A 22665-nucleotide genomic window follows, 5' to 3' on the forward strand; every position below is an offset into this window, starting at 1 on the left:
AGTCGTCCGCATCTGAAAGAACAAAAAGACCTTTACGAAAATTCTCACGACCCTCGGATATCTCCTTTGGCTCTAACTCGAGAGAATATTTTCTGTACCGCTCAACAACTTCATCTCCAAAATGATCTAAAAAATACAGTCGCTCCTGATCAGACCACTGTTCCATTTTCGCAGTAATGTCAGAAACAGTAACAGTATTAATATTTAGCTTTCGTGCAAATGAACGTAATTCCGCAGTTCGTTCCGCATGTAACCTGGTACGCTGTGTTCGATCACTATCCTCGTCTGATTCCTCGTTCGGAGCCGTAGGTGCGACGTACGGAGGCGGACAACGATCTAGTAATGAAAAATCATCTGTTTCATTAGTAAGGACTGGATAAAGAGGACGCCTGATAGGGAATTGACCATTAACCTGTAAATTGCGTTCTCGTCTCTCCCTCTCTTTCTTTTCCTGTAATTCCTTCTCCTGTAGCTGTAAAGCTTTGTCATGTGCAGCCTTCCGCTGCACTTTCTCCGCCAAGGCTTCCTCACGCTTCGCTCGCTCACGCACCTCTTTCTCCCACATACGCACACAATCAAACATATCTTGTCTAGACCTTCGCTGAAACAAACACTGCTCTACATATTGTACCTTTCGAATGTCAAACGATCCATATAGTGGCCACTGTAATTCGCGATCAGTCTTAGTATACTTATGCCATAATGTACTATACATTATTGGTGGAATACCGAATTTGACATACATTTCACGATTTGGAGTCCCCTCTGGGGGAGCCGGCTGTTTTTTACTTAATCGATAATTGGTACCATTTTCCGGACAGCACATCCTGCGGAGTGTGCTAAAAACAGGCATGTTTCAAAAAGTACCACGAGAACGCGATACTACAAAAATGACACCTAACGCGGTGTACCGTTCAAATCAAATAATATCAGAGAAATATCCCTACATGCCTGCCTATGTGAGGTGCACTTCACATATTCAAATTCAAAGATTCAAACGTTAGCTAACTTCAAACAAATTCAAATTCAAAATTCAAAAAGCCACAGTAAGTGTCAGTAGACTACCTCACCAATCAAAAGCTTACCAAATATTTTCAAACGTCCAAAGTCCAACTGCCAAGTTCTGTGGTCAAATCAGCCAAAACGGCACATCACGACAATCCAAGATCAGAATCTCAGTCGGAGACCGGCGCCACCTGGAAGGTCAGATCAGAAGGAAGGAAAAACACACCGTGGGTGCCAAGACTCGGGTCACTCAGTGGCAGCGTACGCGTCCATGGCGAGTTTCCTAACCTTCGTCACGACCTCTCCTTCGGGCATCCGAGTCGCCGATGAGTCCCTTTGTGATCGCCAATTGTGGTGTTGGGTTCAAATCAGGCCTACATACTCTGCTAAGCTCTCGAACACCTTAGTATAGAAGTTGGCACGGACACTGGAAAAGGTAAAAGACAAGTTTATTAAGACCCCATGGGGTGGTGATACATTCCTACAGCACCCTTCGGCAGTGTAAGAAGTAGCACACCGAACATTGGTGCGCGACCTCTTTTATACAGTTTAATAGCAATAAAAAGGTAGGCGGTCACAAGTTACACATTTTAGGTACATATAAGGTCATTTTTGGAACACAGCCAGCATGTGGGAGGAGTTAAATAGCACTGGTCAGTTAGTACCAACATTCCTAAAGAGTGACCAGTAAATGCATGATGCGCATGTGCGCTTGACCAGTACTAAAAATAGCCTGTTGCTGAGCAGAATAAGGGACCATGGATATCGAGAAAGGACGAAAGGGCACACTGACCACGAGGCAGCGTGTTCATAAGAAACGGAAGTTAGAGGGATTCAAAATGGCCCCCGTTCGTTTTGGTCAAGTTAACAGAAAAGACCGTGTAGCTGTGCTAAACGCTAACTCAGGAGCTGCCAAAACACGACAAGAGGAACCCATTTGGCTGGCTAAATAAATGTCTAGTAGGATGAACATAGTAGGTTTCCTCTGGCAGACCGCGAATGGAGTCTTCATCTTGAGTTTATGGCGTCTTCGCCTTGTGGGGCATGCCTTGAATGGATCTTTTGTCACTGTCGGGAATGTGCAGTGTTATGACTTGTATGCTGGAGTTTCCTCCTCTAGCCTCCCTTGAAGTCTCGGTTATCCTTCATTGGGACTTCTGTTTGCTTTCACACCTCTAACCCTCCTACTCAGAGTTCTGAAGAAGGCTAGGAGTGCATGAGCCCTGCTCATCCAGATAGCCTTGGTTTGGGCCAGGAGAGTGTTGTACTCCAACATGCTGTACCTTGTTCATTTGCCCTCTAGTTCATGTGCTTCTTCATTAGGCAATGTTCTGCACCTGAAACTCAACAAACTACACCTCAAGGCTGGAGATGGAGTAGAACTAACTGAGTGGATTTGACCTATTTGCGAAAGTAGTGGCTGTTATCCTTGCCACTCTGTACCAAATCCATTTTTGCTGGTCTTTGGTAAAAGTTATTGGTGCACAGACAGTCAGGTTGATCCTCTTCAAGCGAAGGCGTCTAATGTTTTCATCACTGGCCCAACAAGTCTTTTCTTTGGGCACCGCTAATGATAACTTTTCAGCCTGCTTGGCCTTTTCATGTTTGCCTGATGAACCCTAGTTATTAAAGTCACCGATTCTGATGCCTTTCTTCAAACAGCTCACATTTTTATTCCCTCCTGTGCCCTTTCATTTGATAGACTACTAGTCCTTACCTTCGAATAATCCCCGGGCATCAGACTGGATCCAGAAATGTTTCATGAGCAGTATCCCACTTGCGCTGTGCCTATATGGGCACCACCCAAGCTCACTGACATCAGGTCTTTTCTTTCCACACCAATCTGCGCAGATCCAAAGATTAGCACCTCCCTAGTCTTTTTTGACTGACCTTGTTTAGGCTTTCTGTTGAGATTTTAATGAGGCCATGCACCTCATATTTGGGCTGCCCCTCTCTGCCTTTGAGCCACATGGACTCGGAGGGGTCCCTACTAGTCTCCAGCTGGCAGATTCTCCCTGGTGCCAGTCAGGCCCCTTGGATCCGTTGATGGAACCAAAAAGTTGCCAGTTTATCCACCTCGACCATCTCCGCTTCCTGCCTCTGTGCTGACACCCTGATGGCGCCGCCCCTCGATGATGCCATTACATACCAAACTCTATCGGAGTCTGACGGGCATCGTCCGGCGCCACCGGGGAGCAGACTTCCCATAACGGAGCCAGTGCCTTTTTTTGTATGGGAGGCCTGGATTGGGGACGAATGGGAGGGGTCTGCGGACACCTATGGTTACCAGTTAGAGGGAACCAAAGACAACTGGTACGAGGATCTGACTGGGGCTAGTTGACTGGATACCTCCCCAGACACTGGCCTGATCTTTACCCCAACCGGATGAGGGCGCCAAATTCGCAGTGGTGGGTCAGAGGGCGGTTGAGGTCCTGGACCTTAATCTTCCTTCAGTGGTAGTCATGACAAACGTCTTGACGGAGGTGCTTCAGCTGAGAGTTGACCCCACCAAACCTTTACTTCCATTCAATGAAGACCTTACTGACGTCCTACTCTGGACATGGTCGCACCAGCCCAGCATGAGAATTGTGTTTCTGGGAGAGAAGGATATTCTCGAGGCTGACCTGCAATTTCTCTATATAACTGATCATCAGAAAAAAATATATTATTCAAACACATGCTCATAATCTCTAATACCATTGTGTGTTCTCGAAAAGACCCGTTTTTCTCTAGTTTAAAAAGTATGTGTTCATTCTTGTTTGATCTTCGCAGGTATATAGCAAGATCACATTCATTGTGATGAGGTTGTAACTATCTAACAATATATTTTACAGGTGAATAAACATCTGAGAAATTTCATTTATCCTCTTCGGTTACTCATATCTCTTTTCGCTTGTTCCTTTTTACTTCATATTCTTCCATATATTTATTCTGTAATTTGTCTCTGGTTTCTATTGTTTCATTTAGTGCTGTAGTGCTTCTTTGATATCATCTTACATATTCATTACAACAATGCTTCCTCCTTTGCCTGCATTTTGATTTCTATAATTTTTTTGTGCAGGTTGTTTAGAGATTTTGCTGTTTTTCTGTTAGATTGTCGTTTGTTTGCGTTTCATGTTTTTGTGTGTTATGTCCAGTTCCCTTTTCCTAATAGCCTGCTGTCTTTATTTCCACCATAAAAGTTCAGGACATGTCATATCATGATTTTTCTGGACTATCTGTAGATCTTGTTGCACTTATTTAATATATATGTTCCATTAAGTCTTTGGAGAGCTTCATGTTGTAATCAACAGATTCTCAGAAAAGTTCAGCAGAAAGTTCTTGATTACTTGACATTATGAAGATTCTTAGTTCCTTAGGAACTCTGTTGACTTCAGTATATTTTGCCACGGAATGGGTGTCCCCAGTGGGCCTGCAAAATTTGACATTGAAGTTGCTGTCTTTGTAGCCATTGTTTCTTTCATTCAGCTATCGGAGCAGCAATAGGGCTTTTCAGGGAAGCTTAACGCATCACTCCACTCCTCCCATTAACAAGCATTGGCAAAGCCAAAGCCAATAAGTCTTGGCAATGCCCGAGCTATTGGCGTTCTCAATGTGAATGTCTTTTAGCCATGTTGTCTAGCAGCACATCTGCAGTTCAAGTTACTGAAAGACCAGAATCACAGGATGTTGCGACGACAGAGTCTTTGCCCCCCCATGTTGAATTTGTCCTTCCCCTCCTTACACACAAAAGCGTTGACGTGGCCTGCGCTGGCTGCATCATAGCACCTTTTCAGTGACATTTAGCTATGCTGAACAGCAAATGTGCTGCTAGACAACATAGCTAAAAGGTATTCAAATTGATAAGGCCTGTAGCTCAGGCATTTCCGAGATCTATCGATTTTGCCAATGCTTGTTTGGTGTTGACTGAGTTTTTGCTGAACAAATGTGGAAATGATAGTGAGAAACACTTGACGAGCTTTGAAGTGAGATGAGGATGTGGTGTAACGGCCAGAGCTGCCGACCGGAGAACTGGAGAACCAGGTTCGAATCTCCGGGTCGGCTGAACAGTTTGTGATTCTGGGCAAATCACTCACACGTCTCCCTGCCTACGACAATGCATGTATCATTGTGTAATGTAACTGGTAAGCACTTAAAACTGGTGACTTAAAAATTAATAGCTACATAACAGACGGGTAGGTAACAGATGGGTAGCTAAAAGATGGGTAGGTGGATAGGTGGGTAGGTAAAAGAGAAAGATAGGTAAAAGAGAAAGGTATGTAAAAGATAGCTAGATAGGTAACATATAGATAGGTAACTGATAGCTAGAGGGTAGATGATAGGCGACATAACACGTATTTGTAATGCGCACTTATCCCTCAAGAGTCTCAAGGCACTGAATAACAGATGTTTGTTACCCAACTCAATGGTACTCATGTTATCGATCTCCGAAGGATGAAAGGCTGAGTGGACCCGCGTGGATTTGAACCTGAGAACGTGAGGTAGAACACGGGTCCCTGCAGTGGATGCATTAGTCCACTAGGCTACCAGACCTCGGCTAATAGACGATAGGTAGATGATAGCAAGATGGATAAAATAGCTAGCTGGTTAAAAGACGGCTATTTGAAAGACAGCTAGCTAAAAGTTAGATAGCAAAAAGACTTTGTTATGCTTTACTATATGTATATAAAGCTGTGATTGTCGAATTAAATATAAAATAAGCCTCCACAACGTCTCCCTAAAAAAAAAAAGGCTGAGTACATATGTCTGGCATTACCTGACATGAAACTGATGTTTGCAGCAACGGAGCTCCCTCTTGCTTGAATTTCCGACCATGCACTTATTTTATATACGGAACGACTACCACATAATCAACCAAGACCTATTTGCATTGTAGTGGAACCAAGATGTACGCACATAAAACGGGATCCTGGGCGTTTCTCTGTCAAGTTCCTTCCTTCCCTGGGTGCTGCTGCTGCTGCTCATTCGATGTGCACGCCTTGGATGCAAAGAATCTACGCTGCCCGGCTCAGGCGAAGGCAGAGAATGAGAGGGAGTGCAGTCCATGTTTAGAAATAATTATTTCAGTGTTGTACGTGGGATCTTACAGAAAACCATGCTATTGACTTGTTCGTTATGTTTTTCCACTTTCACATATCGAAGGGAAATGACCCAAGCTTGAAATTTAGTTGATGGATATTTCATGATGAAAGCGAAAATGCTCAAAAACAATCACGTGAATTGCTCATTTGCTGTTCAACTCTAAAGATGGCAGTTGCCTGTTAAGAACGGGTTCAAACTAATGTGCCCTGTTTGTTTTTTTGTTGAGATTTGATAGCAAATAATTTCCCTACAGGGAAAAAAGTGCAGTGTGAGTAACTGCAGAAAGGAAAGGCATGTGATGACCCCTGTGAAAACAGGGTCTGTACTGACTATTGTCCAACTGCTGGAGAGAGGATGTAAAAACAACAATTGATGGACAGAATGCAGAACAATGTCATACATTCACCCCAGTACAGAGATCTGGGCCTAAATCCATTGTTTTTTTGCACTCCACACCACCCCAGGTCAGACATGGCTATATGCAAATCAGCCTTGACCCTGTGCCTCATGGGAACAGTCCAGCCCGAACTGCCAAGCCTGGTCTTTCCTGGACCGGAATCAAGCATCCAAGGACCGGTTTCTGGCTATCAGCCTTCATCAGCCTTGATAGCTTGACTCCAGTGGTGTGGAGAGCATGGGACTCCCGTCTGAGCATACCCATCCCACTCGGGGTGACAAATGCAAAAACCAATCAATCAATCAATCAGTCATGAAATTTGTATAGCGCGATACTCACCCGGAGGGTCTCAAGGCGCTTGGGGGAAGGGGGTCCGCTACTGCTCAAACAACAATTGATGGACAGTGGCAGGGTATGCTCAGACGTGAGTCCCTTGCTCATTTTGCCACTGGATTCAAGCAAGCCGGGCTGAAGACGGCTTGAATGCCAGAAACCGGTCCTCTGAAGCTTCTTTCCGGTCCAGGGAAGGCATGGCTTGGCAGTTCGGGCTGGACTGTTCCCATGAGGCACAGGGTCAGACTGATTTGCATATAGCCATGTCTGAACTGGGGTGGCAGAGTGGGCTAAAGAACGGTGATGGATTAAACCCAGATCTTTTGACTGGGTGTGAGTGTTTGATTCAGATGCTCCGTCCATGACCACCCCCTTTTGGAGAGAGGATGTGGCATAATGCCTAGAGCTGCCGACCTTGGCGCTGGGCAACCAGCTTCGAATCTCTGCATCGGCCCAACATCCTGTAATATTGGGCAAATCACTTAATCTCCCCGGGGCTACCAAGAAATTAATGTATACTTGTGTAATATAACAGGTGCTAAGGCAAAGCACTCCAATCTCTTCTGGCTGAGTTAACTCCATTAAAAAAACTGCAAAAGAAAAAAACCTAGAGGGAGACGGGATGCAACAACAGACAGTGACAGAATGGGGAGTGAGAGCAACATAGAGGGATTGTGCGAGGCAAAAAGAAATAACGAGGCAGCACAAGCAACAAAGAACGGCGCTAGTAAAAACAGTAGTGCTTGTGTAAAATGCACTTATCGTAATAAAATGGGCCCCAAACAATGCCTTAACATGACCCCTGCATATGTTTAGCAGTAATTGGCCATTGCGCTTGAGGTGGGCTAAAGACTAGAGGAGGCATGTCGCATGCATGCCATGGGCAAATTTGGAGAACAAATGATGGAACGACGAGGGACCCAGCAAATGGCAAACCGATTAGCGGACTGAAACTCACAAAGTACATACAACAGGTTTCTTTTCGAGACCGTGCATGCGCTTTTCTCTAACTAGTTAAGACATATGCTTACCACGCATTACAACACAAAAGCTAGTTCCAGAGCAGATAATAAGTCTGCCATCCATCTTCTTTGGACAATGTATTTACATGATCACCTGAGCCATTCTTTTCTACTGCCTCTGAGCTTGGGTCATGCTTGCTATTCTATTGTTTATCTGTGTTAGAATCCTATGCAAGTGTCAGTAAAGCATGCACATGTTCACAGTGCTCCATTATTGGTATTCTGAATTTAGAAACGTCCAGGCCTGCTCTCCGTGGACCATGAACAGAGATGGATCAGATGTCAATGGATCCTTATTTATGTGGATTTCTAGAAACAAATTGTTTACACCCTGCTCAACTTGGTCGTTCTGGAGTTTAGAAACTTTGTGTTAGGTTGTCACTTTAGCTACAGCCCAAGCCTAGTGCAACATTTTCTGCTTTGTTTTTCCAGCATAAATTTCTTTTACAAAATGGCCTTTTCACTTTAATGTCCACTGTTTTCATGAATCTCCTAATAACATTATACCAAATGTAGGCTTGTTTCCTTGGTTATAGTTATTCAAAGAAAAATTTATGAAAATTGTTACAGATTAACGTACAAAGGGTAGTAGATGATCCCTTTTTTTGTAAAAAGTGAGAATACCCATGACGAAGAACTAGAATAAAAAGAGTAAACATTTTTGTCCACAGGATGTTATCTGTTCACACTGTTAATTTGTGTATTCCTTATCTTTTTCCATTTCTGAATCCAGATGAAGAGAGGTCTAATTAGTACACCACCTTCAGACATGTTACCAACAGCAGAAGGTGGAAAATCAAATGCCTGGTTAAGGCAAAAAAATGCTGGGATATACGTCCGGCCTAGACTGTTTTCACCTTACGTGGATGAGGCTAAGGTGAGTTGAAACATATTGTTACCAAGCTTTTAAATGTATTTTTAAGTGAATTAGGGCCATATGTAGTTAATCCCTATTTACCGATTCTTAAATACCGAATGATACCAAATCGATATTTAAGAATCGGTAAATAGTATGTAGGTAATAATTTGGTACATTTGCCTGAATCTGTAATATTCGGTATTACCGATTCGGTAATTCCCATTCATTCCTATGTCCTATGGGCCTGGAGGCCCATAGGAATGAATATAATAGGGGGGAACATATTCAAAGGTGGCAGGATGTCACATTGACACCCTGTTGCACCCCTGAATCGTGCATATGTGGCGCACATACGTGCCCTAAGGGCATATATGTCTGCCACATGGCACTGAAAAAAAAGCAAAAAATTGCTTTTTCAAGGGTATTCGGTATTTACCACCAACTTATAGTTGGTGGTAAATAACGAATCCTGAATGCAAAAATGCACTCACTTGAGTGCCTCCTATATAGGATTTTAAGAATTCTGTAATTTACTGATTCCTTAAATTACCGATTACTTGAAACCTGCCTGACCGGTATTGCCCCACCTACAGGTGAGTTTGTATATGAATGTATAAAGTGCAATCCTATCTACAAAGCTATAGGTTCGAGGCATGTGGGCTGCTGAATTCATATCTATAGCATAGATTGCCGCCTAGTGTTGGGTCCGGATGATTGCACATTGTTGTCCTGGAAGAGTCTTCGAAGTATCACGAGATAGGTGGCTCCTCCCCTGGACTACAGTGCGCATGGGCATCGACTCCATCCCCAGATTGTTTTTTTCCGCCATTGGGTTCGGATGCATATTCGATATCTCCAGTTCGGAATCGATATAAACTTTCCTTAAGGCCCGAAGGCCTTTTCTTTAAGCGTCGGTATTGTCTTGCGTTCGGTGCCCAACTCTGTTCCGACTCCGGTCCCGAGTCGGACTTCCTGAAGAGTCGCGTGTCTCTTCGGTGCTCGAGGCCCAGTCAACGCAACCAGACTTTCAACGACACATCATGGAACGGAGCCCGTTCAAGAGATGTCCCGTGTGCAACTCAAAGTATCCCCACATCGACGTCCACCCGGTTCATGATGAAGCCAACTTTATGGCTTGTTCCCGTGTTCGCTCCAAGAAGACGATTCGACTTCGGCGCGTGGCGCGCCAGGAGGCCCAGCAGTCGGCCCCGGCACCGGTGGACATTTTCGAGGGGGAAGAAGCAGACGAGCAAGAGGATCGAGAACCGATTTCAACTCCAGCGGTAGAGATCGACTCCGACTATGACGCAGACGTCGAAATGCTCGATACAGAAGAAGTCATCGACGAGGTAGGAGACGACAATGAGGCCTATGGGGCCACGGAAGATAGCTCGGGAGAAGAGCTATGCCGCGTTTGTACGATCACTAAGGCTCAGGTCGAGGGATCGCCACATGGCCTTACCTAAGATCTTCCACCTGAATCCAAGGCCTCGCCTACGGGCCCGGCTACGGACACTTAAACGGAGCCGCCGTTGGTCAAACCGAAAGTGAAGGCTTCGGTGTCGACGAAAACGAAAGTGATAGAGACGCCTTCGAAACAGAAGAAGTCTGTCGCTCCGGTCGCCTCCTCGTCTTCCGACGTGTCGGGGCAGCCGAAGCCGAAGAAGGTTGTCGACCAGGTGAAGTCGCACAAGGGCGTCGAGCCGAAGTCGATAAAGGGCGTCGAGCCCAAATCAATTAAGGGCGTCGAGCCGAAAACTGGGACACCAAAATCCATTGTCAAGGCCGCCGACCCGAAACCGTCGGCGCCGAAGGCCGTCGTCTCGGAAGAAGGCCGCGGCGCACCGAAAGGGGCTGATCCTGCACATCGGCCGGAGAAAGCCAAGACATCGGCGCTCGAGTCTGTACATGCTGGTGGACCGAGAACGTCTGTCGGATCGACGAAACCGTCCGCATCCTTCACAAAGCAGGTGTCGGACTCGTTGCAACGCATCAAGAACAAGGCTTCCGCGGTCGATCCGAAGGATACTTCCACCCCGAAGCAAGCTGCCAAGACGCCAAAGTCCTCGGCGCCACTCTTGTTCACGCTGCCGCCGAAGGTGGCGCCGAAGGCGTTTGCGCCCATATCGGTCGCAGTAGCGCCCGTGAAGGTGTCAACAGGGTCGAAGCCTTCCCAGCCACTTGTGACCTCGAAGCATCGACAACCCCTGATGGAGGAGCAGTCGGAACATTTTATCGACGCCAACACCGGGAAAACTTACCCTCTTTAAGAGAAAGATCACACCGGCACAGCCTATGGAGTCCTACACTATTCCGTTGAAGCGCAAGAAGCCTTCTACGGATTCCCCAGTTCTGGTTGAGCCAATTACTCCTCAAACTCGAACCATTGCTCCACCCTCACCCACTTATTCAGACATGGACGCTGGGAAGGGCAGGATGAGTAGTACAACTTCCCTGCCGACACTGATCCTGAGGATAACCAGGACTCATGGGCAGATGCAGGTGACCCAGGGGATCAGCAAACTGCCCCGGACACTCAGGTGTACAATGTCAAAACCTCTCCTACTGAGGATTCGGCAACATTTAATGCCCTAATTGAGAGGGCGGCTAAAAACCACGACGTCCAGCTGCATGCTGACCCCATTGAAGTGGACTTCCTGTTTGATACCTTTTCCACCACTGAAAAGTGTCAAGACTCTCCCTATGCTAAAAGGGGTTCTGAAACATGCTGCAGACATTTTTAAAGAACCCACTCGTGCCAGGGTTATAAACCCTAGGATTGAAAAGAAGTATAAGCCGGCACCTGGCGACCCTACCTACATCAAGGGACAGTTGCCGTTGGACTCTGGTTGTTTCTAATGCCCGGAGGAGGGCGAATTCACAAACCACGGGTGATGCTCCTCCCCCTGACAAAGAATCTAAAGTGCTAGAAGCATCAGGGAAGAGGGTGGCGGCCCAGGCGGCCAATATCTGGCGTATTTCCAACACTCAGGCACTCTTGGCCAGATATGACAGGGCACACTATGATACACTAGAGACCCTGTTACAACACTTGCCAGATCAGTATAAAGAGGCAGCAGAGATGCTCATTCAGGAAGGGAAGCTCATTTCAAACGCTTCTATTAAATGTGCACTGGACGTAGCGGACACCGCGGCCAGAGCCATTAACACAAGTGTGATGTTGCGACGTCAGGCCTGGCACAGGATCTCCGGGTTCAAACCAGAGATACAAACCACCATCCTCAATCAGCCTGTGAACCCTGATCGATTATTTGGCCCTGAGGTGGATTCCACCCTGGAAAAAATAAAGAAAAATACCGAGACTGCGAAGTCCATGGGGGCTCTCCAGTCCCAGCAATTCAGGGGCAGCACTTCTCGTCGCTCAAGTCATAGAGGTGTTTCCAGAGGCCAGATGTCCCAGCAAACACAATACACTAAAGGTGGGGCGCAGTCCTTTTACAACAAGCAGAGTAGAGGAGGCTATCTGGGCAACAGCACCAAGGGCAGAGGTCGTAGAAACAACAACTCTTGCTCCTCCGCCACCAGCAAACAGTGACGCCTTGTCACTACCCGCCGACCATACAACACCTGTCGGGGGGAGACTCCAGTAGTTCCTGCCAGTCTGGAAATCCATCACCACAGACAGCTGGGTCAGAAAATGTATCCAGTACGGTTATTGTCTGGAGTTAACATCCACTCCACCCAACATACCACCAAAACACCGTCCTATGTCCACAGAGCATTTGCACTTATTGCAGCAGGAGGTACTGGTCATGCTGCAAAAAGGGGCAATCGAGCTCGTGCCAGTGGAGGAAGAAGGCACAGGAGTGTACTCCCTGTACTTCTTAATCCCAAAAAAGGACGGGTCCCTCAGACCCATACTGGACCTCAGACCCCTGAACCAGTACATTCTATCAGAACACTTTCACATGCTAACGCTGCAGCAGGTTCTTCCGTTGCTCAATCAGGGAGACTTCCTCGCAACCTTGGATCTCAAAGATGCATATTTTCACATTCCACTACATCCGTCACACAGAAAATACCTCAGATTCACCATTCAGAATCAGCATTGTCAATTCAAGGTCCTCCCTTTCGGGGTGACCACAGCGCCCAGGGTCTAAAATGCCTGGCGACAGTGGCTGCGCACCTCAGGAGGCAGAACGTTCACGTATACCCCTATCTGGACGACTGGCTTGTCCAAGCAAAGTCGGCCCAGCAGGGCGCCGCCAACATGTCCCACACCATTCACCTTCTTCACGATCTGGGATTCTCACTAAATTATCCGAAGTCGCACCTTCAGCCAGCCCATGTGCGGCAGTATCTGGGCGCGACTATAGATACTCTGGCAGCCACGGCTCAGCCCAATTCTGTGAAGATCGACAGCATTCAGTCGCTAATCCAGAAGTTCAGACCGCAACACTCGCTTCCAGCAAGAGTGTTCATGCAGTTGATCGGCATGATGGCCTCCTGCATCTTCATAGTCCCGCACGCGAGACTCCATATGCGTCCGCTCCAAGAGTGCTTGGCGCACCAGTGGACTCAGGCTCAAGGGCAGTTAAACGACCTAGTGTTGGTGACCGGTCGGGCATACAGCTCTCTGCATTGGTGGACTCCACACAACCTTTGCAAGGGCCGACTGTTCCAGGAGCCTGTGCCACAGATTATCCTTACGACGGACGCATCTCTCCAGGGCTGGGGAGCTCATGTACTCCACTACACAGTGCAGGGACTATGGACGACACAGCAACAGAAGATGCACATCAACTACCTAGAGCTGATGGCAATCTGCATGGCGTTGAAGGCGCTCAAGGTACATCTGTGCAACAAAGTCGTGTTGATCCGGACGGACAACATGACAGCCATGTACTATATTCAAAAGCAGGGAGGAACACACTCTCCACAGTTGTCTCATCTGGCTCAGAGCATGTGGAAGTGGGCCATTCAGAGGAACATCTTCCTCATGGCGGAACACCTCCCGGGCAAGGACAATCAGATGGCGGATCTGCTAAGCAGGTACAGCCACCAAATGCACGAGTGGGAGATACACCCATCAGTACTCCGCCCGTACTTCCAGCAGTGGGGTCATCCAGAGATAGACCTGTTTGCCACAAGGGAAAACGCAAAATGCCAAAGCTTTGCCGCCAGCTTCCCTCACCCACAGTCGCAAGGCAATGCGATATGGATGAACTGGTCAGGCAGATTTGCGTACGCTTTTCCCCCAGCACCTATCATACCGCTGGTGGCACGAAAGCTAAAGCAACACTCGATGACACTCATCCTGGTTGCTCCAACGTGGGCACGCCAACCATGGTACACCACGTTTCCAGAACTCTCCGTGGTACCGCATCAAAGGCTGCACCTCACACCCAGACTTTTGACGCAGAGCCATGGCGACATTCAGCACCTAGATCCGCAACAGCTCAACCTGGCGATCTGGCTCCTGAGGTCTTAGAATTTGGCTACCTTAACTTGCCTCCCGACTGCATGGATATCATACGGGAGGCGAGAAAGCCCTCCACCAGAGCATGCTATGCTGCAAAATGGAAGCGGTTTGTCATTTACTGTGCAGAACACAAGATCAACCCGCTAGATGCATCTACTCACAACATCATTTGTTATTTGTTACATCTTTACAAATGCAATCTAGCATATGCTTCCATTCGGATACACTTATCCGCCATAGCGGCTTATCTCCAAAACAGGCAGCATCTCTCGGTTTTCAGAGTGCCTGCCATTAAAGCTTTTCTAGAGGGACTGAAACGGGTCATTCCTCCCAGGACCCCGCCAGCTCCTGTATGGAACCTTAATGTGGTCCTCACCAGGCTAATGGGCCCACCTTTTGAACCTTTGCATTCCTGCGAGTTTCAGTTCTTAACATGGAAAGTGGCTTTCCTAATAGCCATTACGTCTCTGCGACGTGTTAGTGAGCTCCAGGCGCTCACCGTACAAGAGCCATTATTACAAATTCACTCGAACAGGGTGGTGCTGCGCACTAACCCTAAATTTCTTCCTAAGGTGGTTTCACAATTCCATGTCAATCAGACTATTGAACTGCCTGTGTTCTTTCAAAACCCAGAGACAGTAGCCGAAAGAATGCTCCACACTCTGGACGTCAAACGTGCTTTGATGTACTACATCGATAGGACCAACGATTTTAGGAAGACGAAACAACTCTTAGTTGCCTTTTCTGCCCAACACAAAGGCAACCCCATTTCGAAAGCAGGTATAGCCAGGTGGATCGTTAAGTGTATTCAGATTTGCTATCAGAAGGCTAAGCACACTTTAACGGTCCCCCCCAGAGCCCACTCCACACGCAAGTTGGGGGCCTCCATGGCTTTTCTTGGTAATATCCCTTTGGAAGACATTTGTAGAGCAGCCACATGGTCTACCCCACACACATTTACTAAACACTACTGTGTAGATGTGCACTCCAAGCAGCAGGCAGCTGTAGGGCAGGCTGTTCTAAAGACACTTTTTCAAACGTCTGCAGCTGGCACAGGCGGCCGCCGATAATGGAGGGACTGCTATATATTCTATGCTATAGATATGAATTCAGCAGCCCACATGCCTCGAACTGAATATGCTACTTACCAGTATGCATCTGTTCTTGGCATGTAGGGCTGCTGACATTCATATCGCCCACCCTCCTCCCCGGCGCCTGTAGCGGCTGCAGAATTTACACTTACTCTTAGCATGGTCATCGCTCACACTGTTACACTCCATCTTCGCCACAATGGCTAAAAACAATCTGGGGATGGAGTCGATGCCCATGCGCACTGTAGTCCAGGGGAGGAGCCACCTATCTCGTGATACTTCGAAGACTCTTCCAGGACAACAATGTGCAATCATCCGGACCGAACACTAGGCGGCGATCTGTGCTATAGATATGAATGTCAGCAGCCCTACATGCCAAGAACAGATGCATACTGGTAAGTAGCATACTCATTTTGCAGCATGAATCTTTTCTGGATTCACATGCTGTGCATTATTCAGCCATCTAGTGTCTGGGTCGGAATTCTTTTTAAAACTTTTTGTCTTTGCAATATTTTTGTGTTTTGGTGGGGGTTGATGTACCCCATTTAGTGTCCCCTGGGACAATGTCATGCTTCCTGTGGAAGCTCCCACCTCATGTCGCCATCTTCAGATTCTTTGTTTTCTCCTCATCTTCTTGGCGGAGGAGGGTGGGTTCACTTGTGAATCCAGAAAATACCCCAAGCTACAAAACTATTCCGACAGGTAAGAAACTATACACTTTGAAGCATAAATCTTTCTTGATTCAAATGCTGTGCATAGATTTTTTTCTACCGTCTGAAAGCATACAGAAGCATCTCCAACAATAGGTAATCTCCGAAAGTTCACAGGAGTGAGGAAGCCATCAATAGAAGATATCTGGAGAAGTTCTGGATGCAGGACTGGGTATCTTCCCTTAGCAATGGATACAGGAAAAGTTGCGTGCAGGGGGCTTCCTGTACTTGGTAATGGAGAAGACACCATTCCAATTTAGCAAAAGCTGCCACCACAAGTTTGCAAAAAAGGATCAAGCACCCGGTCTGCAAACTCTGCCTGCTAATAGATCATTGGAGTGAGGATTGCAATACCTGTGCGGTGTTCACCCCCAAGACTGAGGGTAAGACAGCGACAGAACAGCCCACCATAAAACGCAAGGACAACATCACACTCAGTCTCTACGAGATTTGGGCCTCTCCAGCAATGAAGAGGAGAATGTCCCCAAAGGACCAGAAGGGGACGAGGAAGCTGATCTCCAAATAGTGAATGCTGACTGAGGGGGAGAGAAGTCTTTGAGATCAGAGGTAAGAGACTGTGTCCTAAACCTTCAACCGACTCTAAAACCTCTAAGGCGGCATCGGTGTTGAAGCACTCAGTGACTGCAACTATGTCCAAAGAGAAAAGCACCCTCTGATCCTTTGAAAAGGACACTGCAGAGGTAAAGACCACCCAAAAAATCCAAGACGTCAAAAGACGGTCGAGGAAAAGACGCATTGACGTCGAAACAAGAACGATCGAAAGTCACAGGTAGACGAGCATGCTGATTCGTCATCAAAACATGCATATGAACATCTCGACGACCAACAACAAGCGGCTGAGATCGAGAAAGAGAGAAGATTACTTGAAACTGAAATGGCCTGCATTTTCCAAAGAAAGACTTTGACAAAAGCCTTTGATGTCGAAGGAGTAAGGGGACGAAAGCCTCGAGGAAATAGAGCTGCCTTTAACCCCAGAAACTGAAGAGGACTAAGATCAAGAGATCTTCAAGGAGGAACAAATTTACCAGGGTTCTAAGGCTGCAGAGTACCAAGACTCTCAATGGCAAGACCTGGAAACACTCACCAGACGAAGGGGTAGACTCATAGCGCTCAAGACCATCGCCACCTGATGATATTGGAATGAACAATCCGGTGACAGAGAAGGCAGCAGAGAGATTTGGGGGTAGTGTTATAAGAAGAGAGGCAACAATCATGTTTCATATTAGAAACTCCCCTGCCTATACAATTAAGGAATCCGTTTTTACGAATGCTCCCCAGTATCCTGGATCATGGAAAAGAGGTTTTCAATGAACCGGCAACATGTAAGACGGTCACTCCAAGGGCAGAGAAGAAGTATAGACATTCTTCAAAAGATTCCAGTTATCGAAAGGGAACAGTACCATCAACAGCCAGGAAGAGAGCTAATTCCCCAAGCACCACAGGGCCGCCTCCAGATAAGGAAATCAAAAGGATGGACCTTCTGGGGTGAAAGGTAGAAAGAAGATTGCAAATCAGTGGCAGATTGCAAACGCACTGCTAAATCGTCACGCCTACCAACATTGGCAAGAAATAGGTGAACTAATTAAACATCTCCCAGAACAGTACCAGAAGAGGGCAGCACACCTGGTGGAGGATGGCAAACACATCACCAATCCCTGCTTAAAATCTGCACTGGATGCAGCAGAAACTTCAGGAAGACAAATGATATTAGGAGTCACAGAGAGATGCCATTCCTGGCTAAGAATTTCAGGTTTTAAACCAGAGGTGCAAGATAACATGCAAAATGCACCATTCATTGGTAAACAATTGTTCGGAAGTGCGATAGACGAAACCCTGAATCAGTTGAAAAAAGAAAATGAAACTGCAAAATCAATGGGGCCCTACAGTTTAGAGGTAACATGCGGAGGTGGACAGTACCCTCACAAAGGCCTACAGGAAGAGGCCCCTTCAATACATGTTCATCCGATTGAATATAAGCTTTATCAGTAGGTAATCAAAAGGGTCACAAACAGCTGACACAAAGCTGACAGTACCAACAAGGCAGACAGTCGTTTCGCAGACCACGTGGTAAAGGACAGACCCAGCAAGTGGGGTCCCTCCCAGTAAGTAAGTAAGTGACTGCTAGGGGTCACACAAAGCACTCATCAAATAACAGAGTGCAACAACAAATGTACAAACAAGATAACTTATACATTAAAACTGGTAGGGGCAGAGTAAGAATGTTCCTTCTAGAGTGAAAGAATATCACCAGACAAGTGTCTTAAAATCAGTGCAATTTGGATAATGCAGCAAATTAAACCAGACACCTCCAGAAAAGAGACCAAGGTACATTCAAGGGAGGAAACAACCCGTCTACCTAAAGAGGTAGAGGAGTTGCGTTCAAAGGAGGCTATAGAATTGGTGCCAAGCATGGAGAGAAATGAAGAAACTACTAAAGATGTTTTTTGATTTCAAAGGTAGATGGGCCATTCAGACCAATTCTAAGATCTCAGGTTTTTAAACAAGTTCATAAGAACTCAGAAATTTAAGATAACTACCTTATAGGCCCAGATAAAAGTGGTGTATTATATGGCCACAATAGATTTAAATGACGCTTGTTGGACCCGGGGTCACCGGTCCGACTAGGGTAGCCTGGCACAAAGTGGGAAGGCTAAACTCCAAGGCTTTCGTGTTACACTTGCGTCACACTCAACTCAGCGTCACAGCGTACCTCCACTAGAAAAATGACACCACACCATCTTTTTAGAAAAATAGAAAGACTTTATCAGTTGCATAAGCCTTAACATACCATCATTTTACATTTAATGTTCCTAACTCTGTGAATCTAGGACATGGCACAAATCATGTAATTCTAGCGAACCTCACTTAGCCATGAAATTAATCAGCAGGATAAATTCAAACAGAATCCTTTTTCAAGTAATAGCCCATTTAAATATTATAAAGACTAGAGGGAGGACCTGAGGCGGATCAATAGCAAGGCAGTATAATAGAATCAGCAGATGGTTGCTTCAATTGTCTAGCAGAATAATGCTTGAATGGAGAAGACAGATAATTCTCAGTAAAACATTTCAACTTAAATTCAATTACAAATTTACATTCGCCTTTCAAAGTCTAAACATTAGTTTTAGAAAAGAATCACAGTTCATGCATTTAGTCAGACAAGGTGCAACTCCAAACTCGTGAATAACCCTGCCTTTAGTTGGTTATTTCACCATTACTTGTATTGCTACAGTTGGATCAGCAGTTGTTCCTTGGTTCGCTGATCTCGAGATCTCCCTGGGTAGCTCCGCTGAACACAGATTCCCAGTCCCCCCCTCATTCACTAGACTTCTGTGAGGCAGGAATTCCAGGTATTCACCATGCCCAGCAGAGGGATCCGTGGGACACACTCCTCCCTCCCCAAATCCCTGCTTACTTCTGGATTAGGCGTTTGATTGGCCGTTCCGACCAGTGCTGGCTGCCTGAAGGGCCAAGACTTTCCTCTCGGGAGTCTCAAATGCTTATTATGGCCCAGTTCGATAACGGAAGACTCACGGAGGCAGGTTCCACCCTGGAGGCAGAACACGCTTCAGTTTCTGCTGCTCCGCTGCCACACGCCCACTGAGAGAGGATGAACTCCTCCCCTCCCAGCCTCTTGCAATCCCGCCTTACTCTTTCCGGGTGCTTCCCTCGCAAGTCCCGGGGCAGGGCTCCACCCGGGTCTCCTCCGCTGTCAACAACCTCCCAAGGACGGCCCCTCCGGTCAACTCTGGCGCCCCCGGGCTCTCCTCAGTCAGGAACTAGTCCACCGACGGGACCCGACATCTGTTCCTGCCTCCCGCTTCACCCCCGTGAGCTCCGTACTGAGGGCGCTGTCCGCTCCGATGAACCAGCGCAGCGTCCCTCACCTCACGAGAACCCACAGACCCGCAGCGGAGAGTCACACAAGCGCGGGGAACTCAGGACCAACTGGAGACCACCATAAATTTAGTAAGTTCCTGGTCAAGGAGTGAGGGCAGACTCCGGCAGGTCACGAAGCTGCAGTTGAAACTGATCGCGCCGGGGTACTGAATGTCGGCAGGGACATGGGTCTAACTCCGCAGGGGTTTTAATTCCAAAAAGGAGGCAGACTTAGCTGCCCTCACCTGACCTTCTTCCTCAGTCCACGTCCCGGACTACCCACCTGAGGGTAGGCACACCTTTTCAATGTTGAGGGTAACAGAAGTAGTTATTCCTGCTGGGTCAGATCAACGGGTGAGGGATAGCATCAGCAAGTAGAGAGAGCAGCCCCACGAGGCAGTCAAACCCCCCACACTGCGCCAACCTCCTCTCCCCACAGCCTGTACTCCAACTGGCACACTTCTCAGAACAATCCACAAAATGGTCGCTCAACATTCCACCTCATATAGCCTGTCCCTAGAGTGACCTGAGAGGTCCAGAAGGTTCTGGAATCCCTCATATTACCCTATGGCACTAGACTATGAGGTAAACTTGTCAGTTGGCAGGCCACCATTTTGTAAATGATCACTTACTCCTACCTCCATTTTAAAAGAGCATCTGTGCCTCATTGTTATTTAGTAGCAATGGAGCGCCCAGAGACCTAAGGTCAACACCAAAAAGAAAATGTAGTGGACACTAAAATGAAAAAATAGGAGGCAAAATGGGAGAAAATAAGGAGGGACCACCCAAAGGGCTGACAGGTCTAACAATGCTTATTTACACTTTCCAATGAACCCACGCCACAAAAACGTCCTCAGATTTGTGGTACACAAGGAGTACTACCAGTTTGAAGTACTGACTTTTGGGCTATAATCCGCACCAAGAGTATTCAGAGTGCCTAGCGACAGTAGCAGCACACCTACGAAGGCAAAAAATACACATTTACCCCTATCTGGATGACTGGCTGGTAAGGGAAAATTCATTCAAAGATGCAAAGACCACATACAACAGTTGATCACATTGCTTGTTCAGCTGAGGTTCTCAATACACATAGAGAAATAATCACCAGAACAGGAAAAAATGTTTTTGGGAGTAATAATAAATTCCAAAGAGGGAAAGTGTTTGCAAGTGAGAAGAGAACAATAGCGCTTTTGAAGGAGACAGACACAGCTGTACCAGAAAGGGCAAGCTCTGACAGTGAGGAGGGTGGGCAGGAATGATGGCTTCTTGCATTCCTTTGACACCAAACACAAGACTTCACATGAGATCATTTCAGGAACAGCTGCAAAACCAATGTTCACAGACAAAGGGCAGTTGGGAAGATCTAGTGGTTGTCACGCAAAGGATAGAGAAAGAGAGCCTGGTGGAGTAGAGCAAATTTATCACAAGGAAAAACGTTCACACAACTAACTCGTACAATCACTATAACATCAGATGCCTCCCAGATGGGATGGGGAGCACGCATAAACAATCGGTCAGGGGAGTCTGGAAGAACCAGGAAGCAGTGCAACACATCAACATCCTAGAGCTAAAACAGTATTCCTATCCTTAACCCCTTCCATGCTCGTGACAGAACCATTCCGTCATGAGTCACGGTTGGGCTGTGCTGATGACGGAATGGTTCCGTCGCGACCACGCCCGCAATAGGAATGTCCAGCACAGGGCTGGAATTCCTGCTGCACGGAAGCAGTTTAAAGCCTTTCAGAAGGAGCTCTGAGGAACATTGATATTAATACAGACAACACAACAACCATGTTTTATACAAATTGAGTTGGGAGGGAGGGGGGGGGAGATTCACAGTCTCTACCACTATCAAGACTAGCACAAGATATTTGGATATGGGCTATTCAGAGGAAAATAGAGATTGTAGCAGTCCACCTACCAAGGAAGAACTACACAGATACCACTTCTTATCCAGTATTAGGGGTGTCTTTCATAGATTCACATGCCTGAATCATTCCCCGTCGTCGAGACGGGAGCCTCCGGTATATAGAAAAGTAATGTCCTATAAACATACATAAAGAAAAATAGGCCTAAGGGATTCACCTTAGTAGCCTATCCTCGTCCTTATGCAAAAAGGACCAAACTCTTAGAGCCAGCCAATCAGCTACCACCTCCCTCTAGAACCTTCCCTGCAGGAGCCTCAGTCTCTCAGATTTTCTACCGCACGTTGTGCTAGGGAGTCTCCAACCTGAGCTCTCCTCAGGATATCTTCTAAAACTACTTTTTCACTTGTGAAAAGGATTGCCTTCTCCAATTCTTCAACAGAGATACTTCAGACTCTTCTCTTGCAGTAAGTGATTTCTTTCCTTACAATTTTAAGGAATGTCTGGATCCCAGAAGAAAGCCCTTTTCAGGGCCTGCTCTTCATGTGGGAAGAAAAGGCTCCATGTCGAGGACAAGCACGACCTGTGCTTATACTGCCTTTATCCGGACCACGTCCCCAAAGACTGTAAAATATGTCGCTCCTTCCCTAATAAGACCTTGAGGGATAGAGAAGGTCGACTTCTCATTTGGCTGGACAGGCTTAAACAGAGGGATAATGTGGAGTCCTCAGAGGGCAGCTTCTCCATGACTTCGGACGTCTCCCTCAAGAGGCCAAGGGGGGACCCCCTGGCCCCTCAGACACTCCTCCTATGAAGATACAAAAGAAATCTTCAGAGGCAAAATCTACAGCTTCTTCAGTGTCTGACACAGGCTCCCATGCCTTTAAGAAACCTGCGCACTCATCCTCCAAGCCTGCGTCATCTTCAACGCTAAAGAGAGCTGTGATGACACTCGCCG

At 46.8% G+C, this 22665-nt stretch overlaps 1 protein-coding gene across 1 annotated transcript in view; it reads left to right on the forward strand.

Moving 5' to 3' along the window:
- Positions 1-22665, forward strand: part of BTBD7 (BTB domain containing 7) — a 464036-nt gene that overhangs the window by 313468 nt on the left and 127903 nt on the right. The window contains exon 7 of the mRNA XM_078660088.1: positions 8573-8716. Within this exon, the coding sequence (XP_078516214.1) occupies positions 8573-8716 (144 nt within the window). The remainder of the gene's footprint in view (positions 1-8572; positions 8717-22665) is intronic.

Source organism: Lissotriton helveticus, chromosome 9, assembly GCF_964261635.1.
Source record: "Lissotriton helveticus chromosome 9, aLisHel1.1, whole genome shotgun sequence".
NCBI lineage: Eukaryota > Metazoa > Chordata > Amphibia > Caudata > Salamandridae > Lissotriton > Lissotriton helveticus.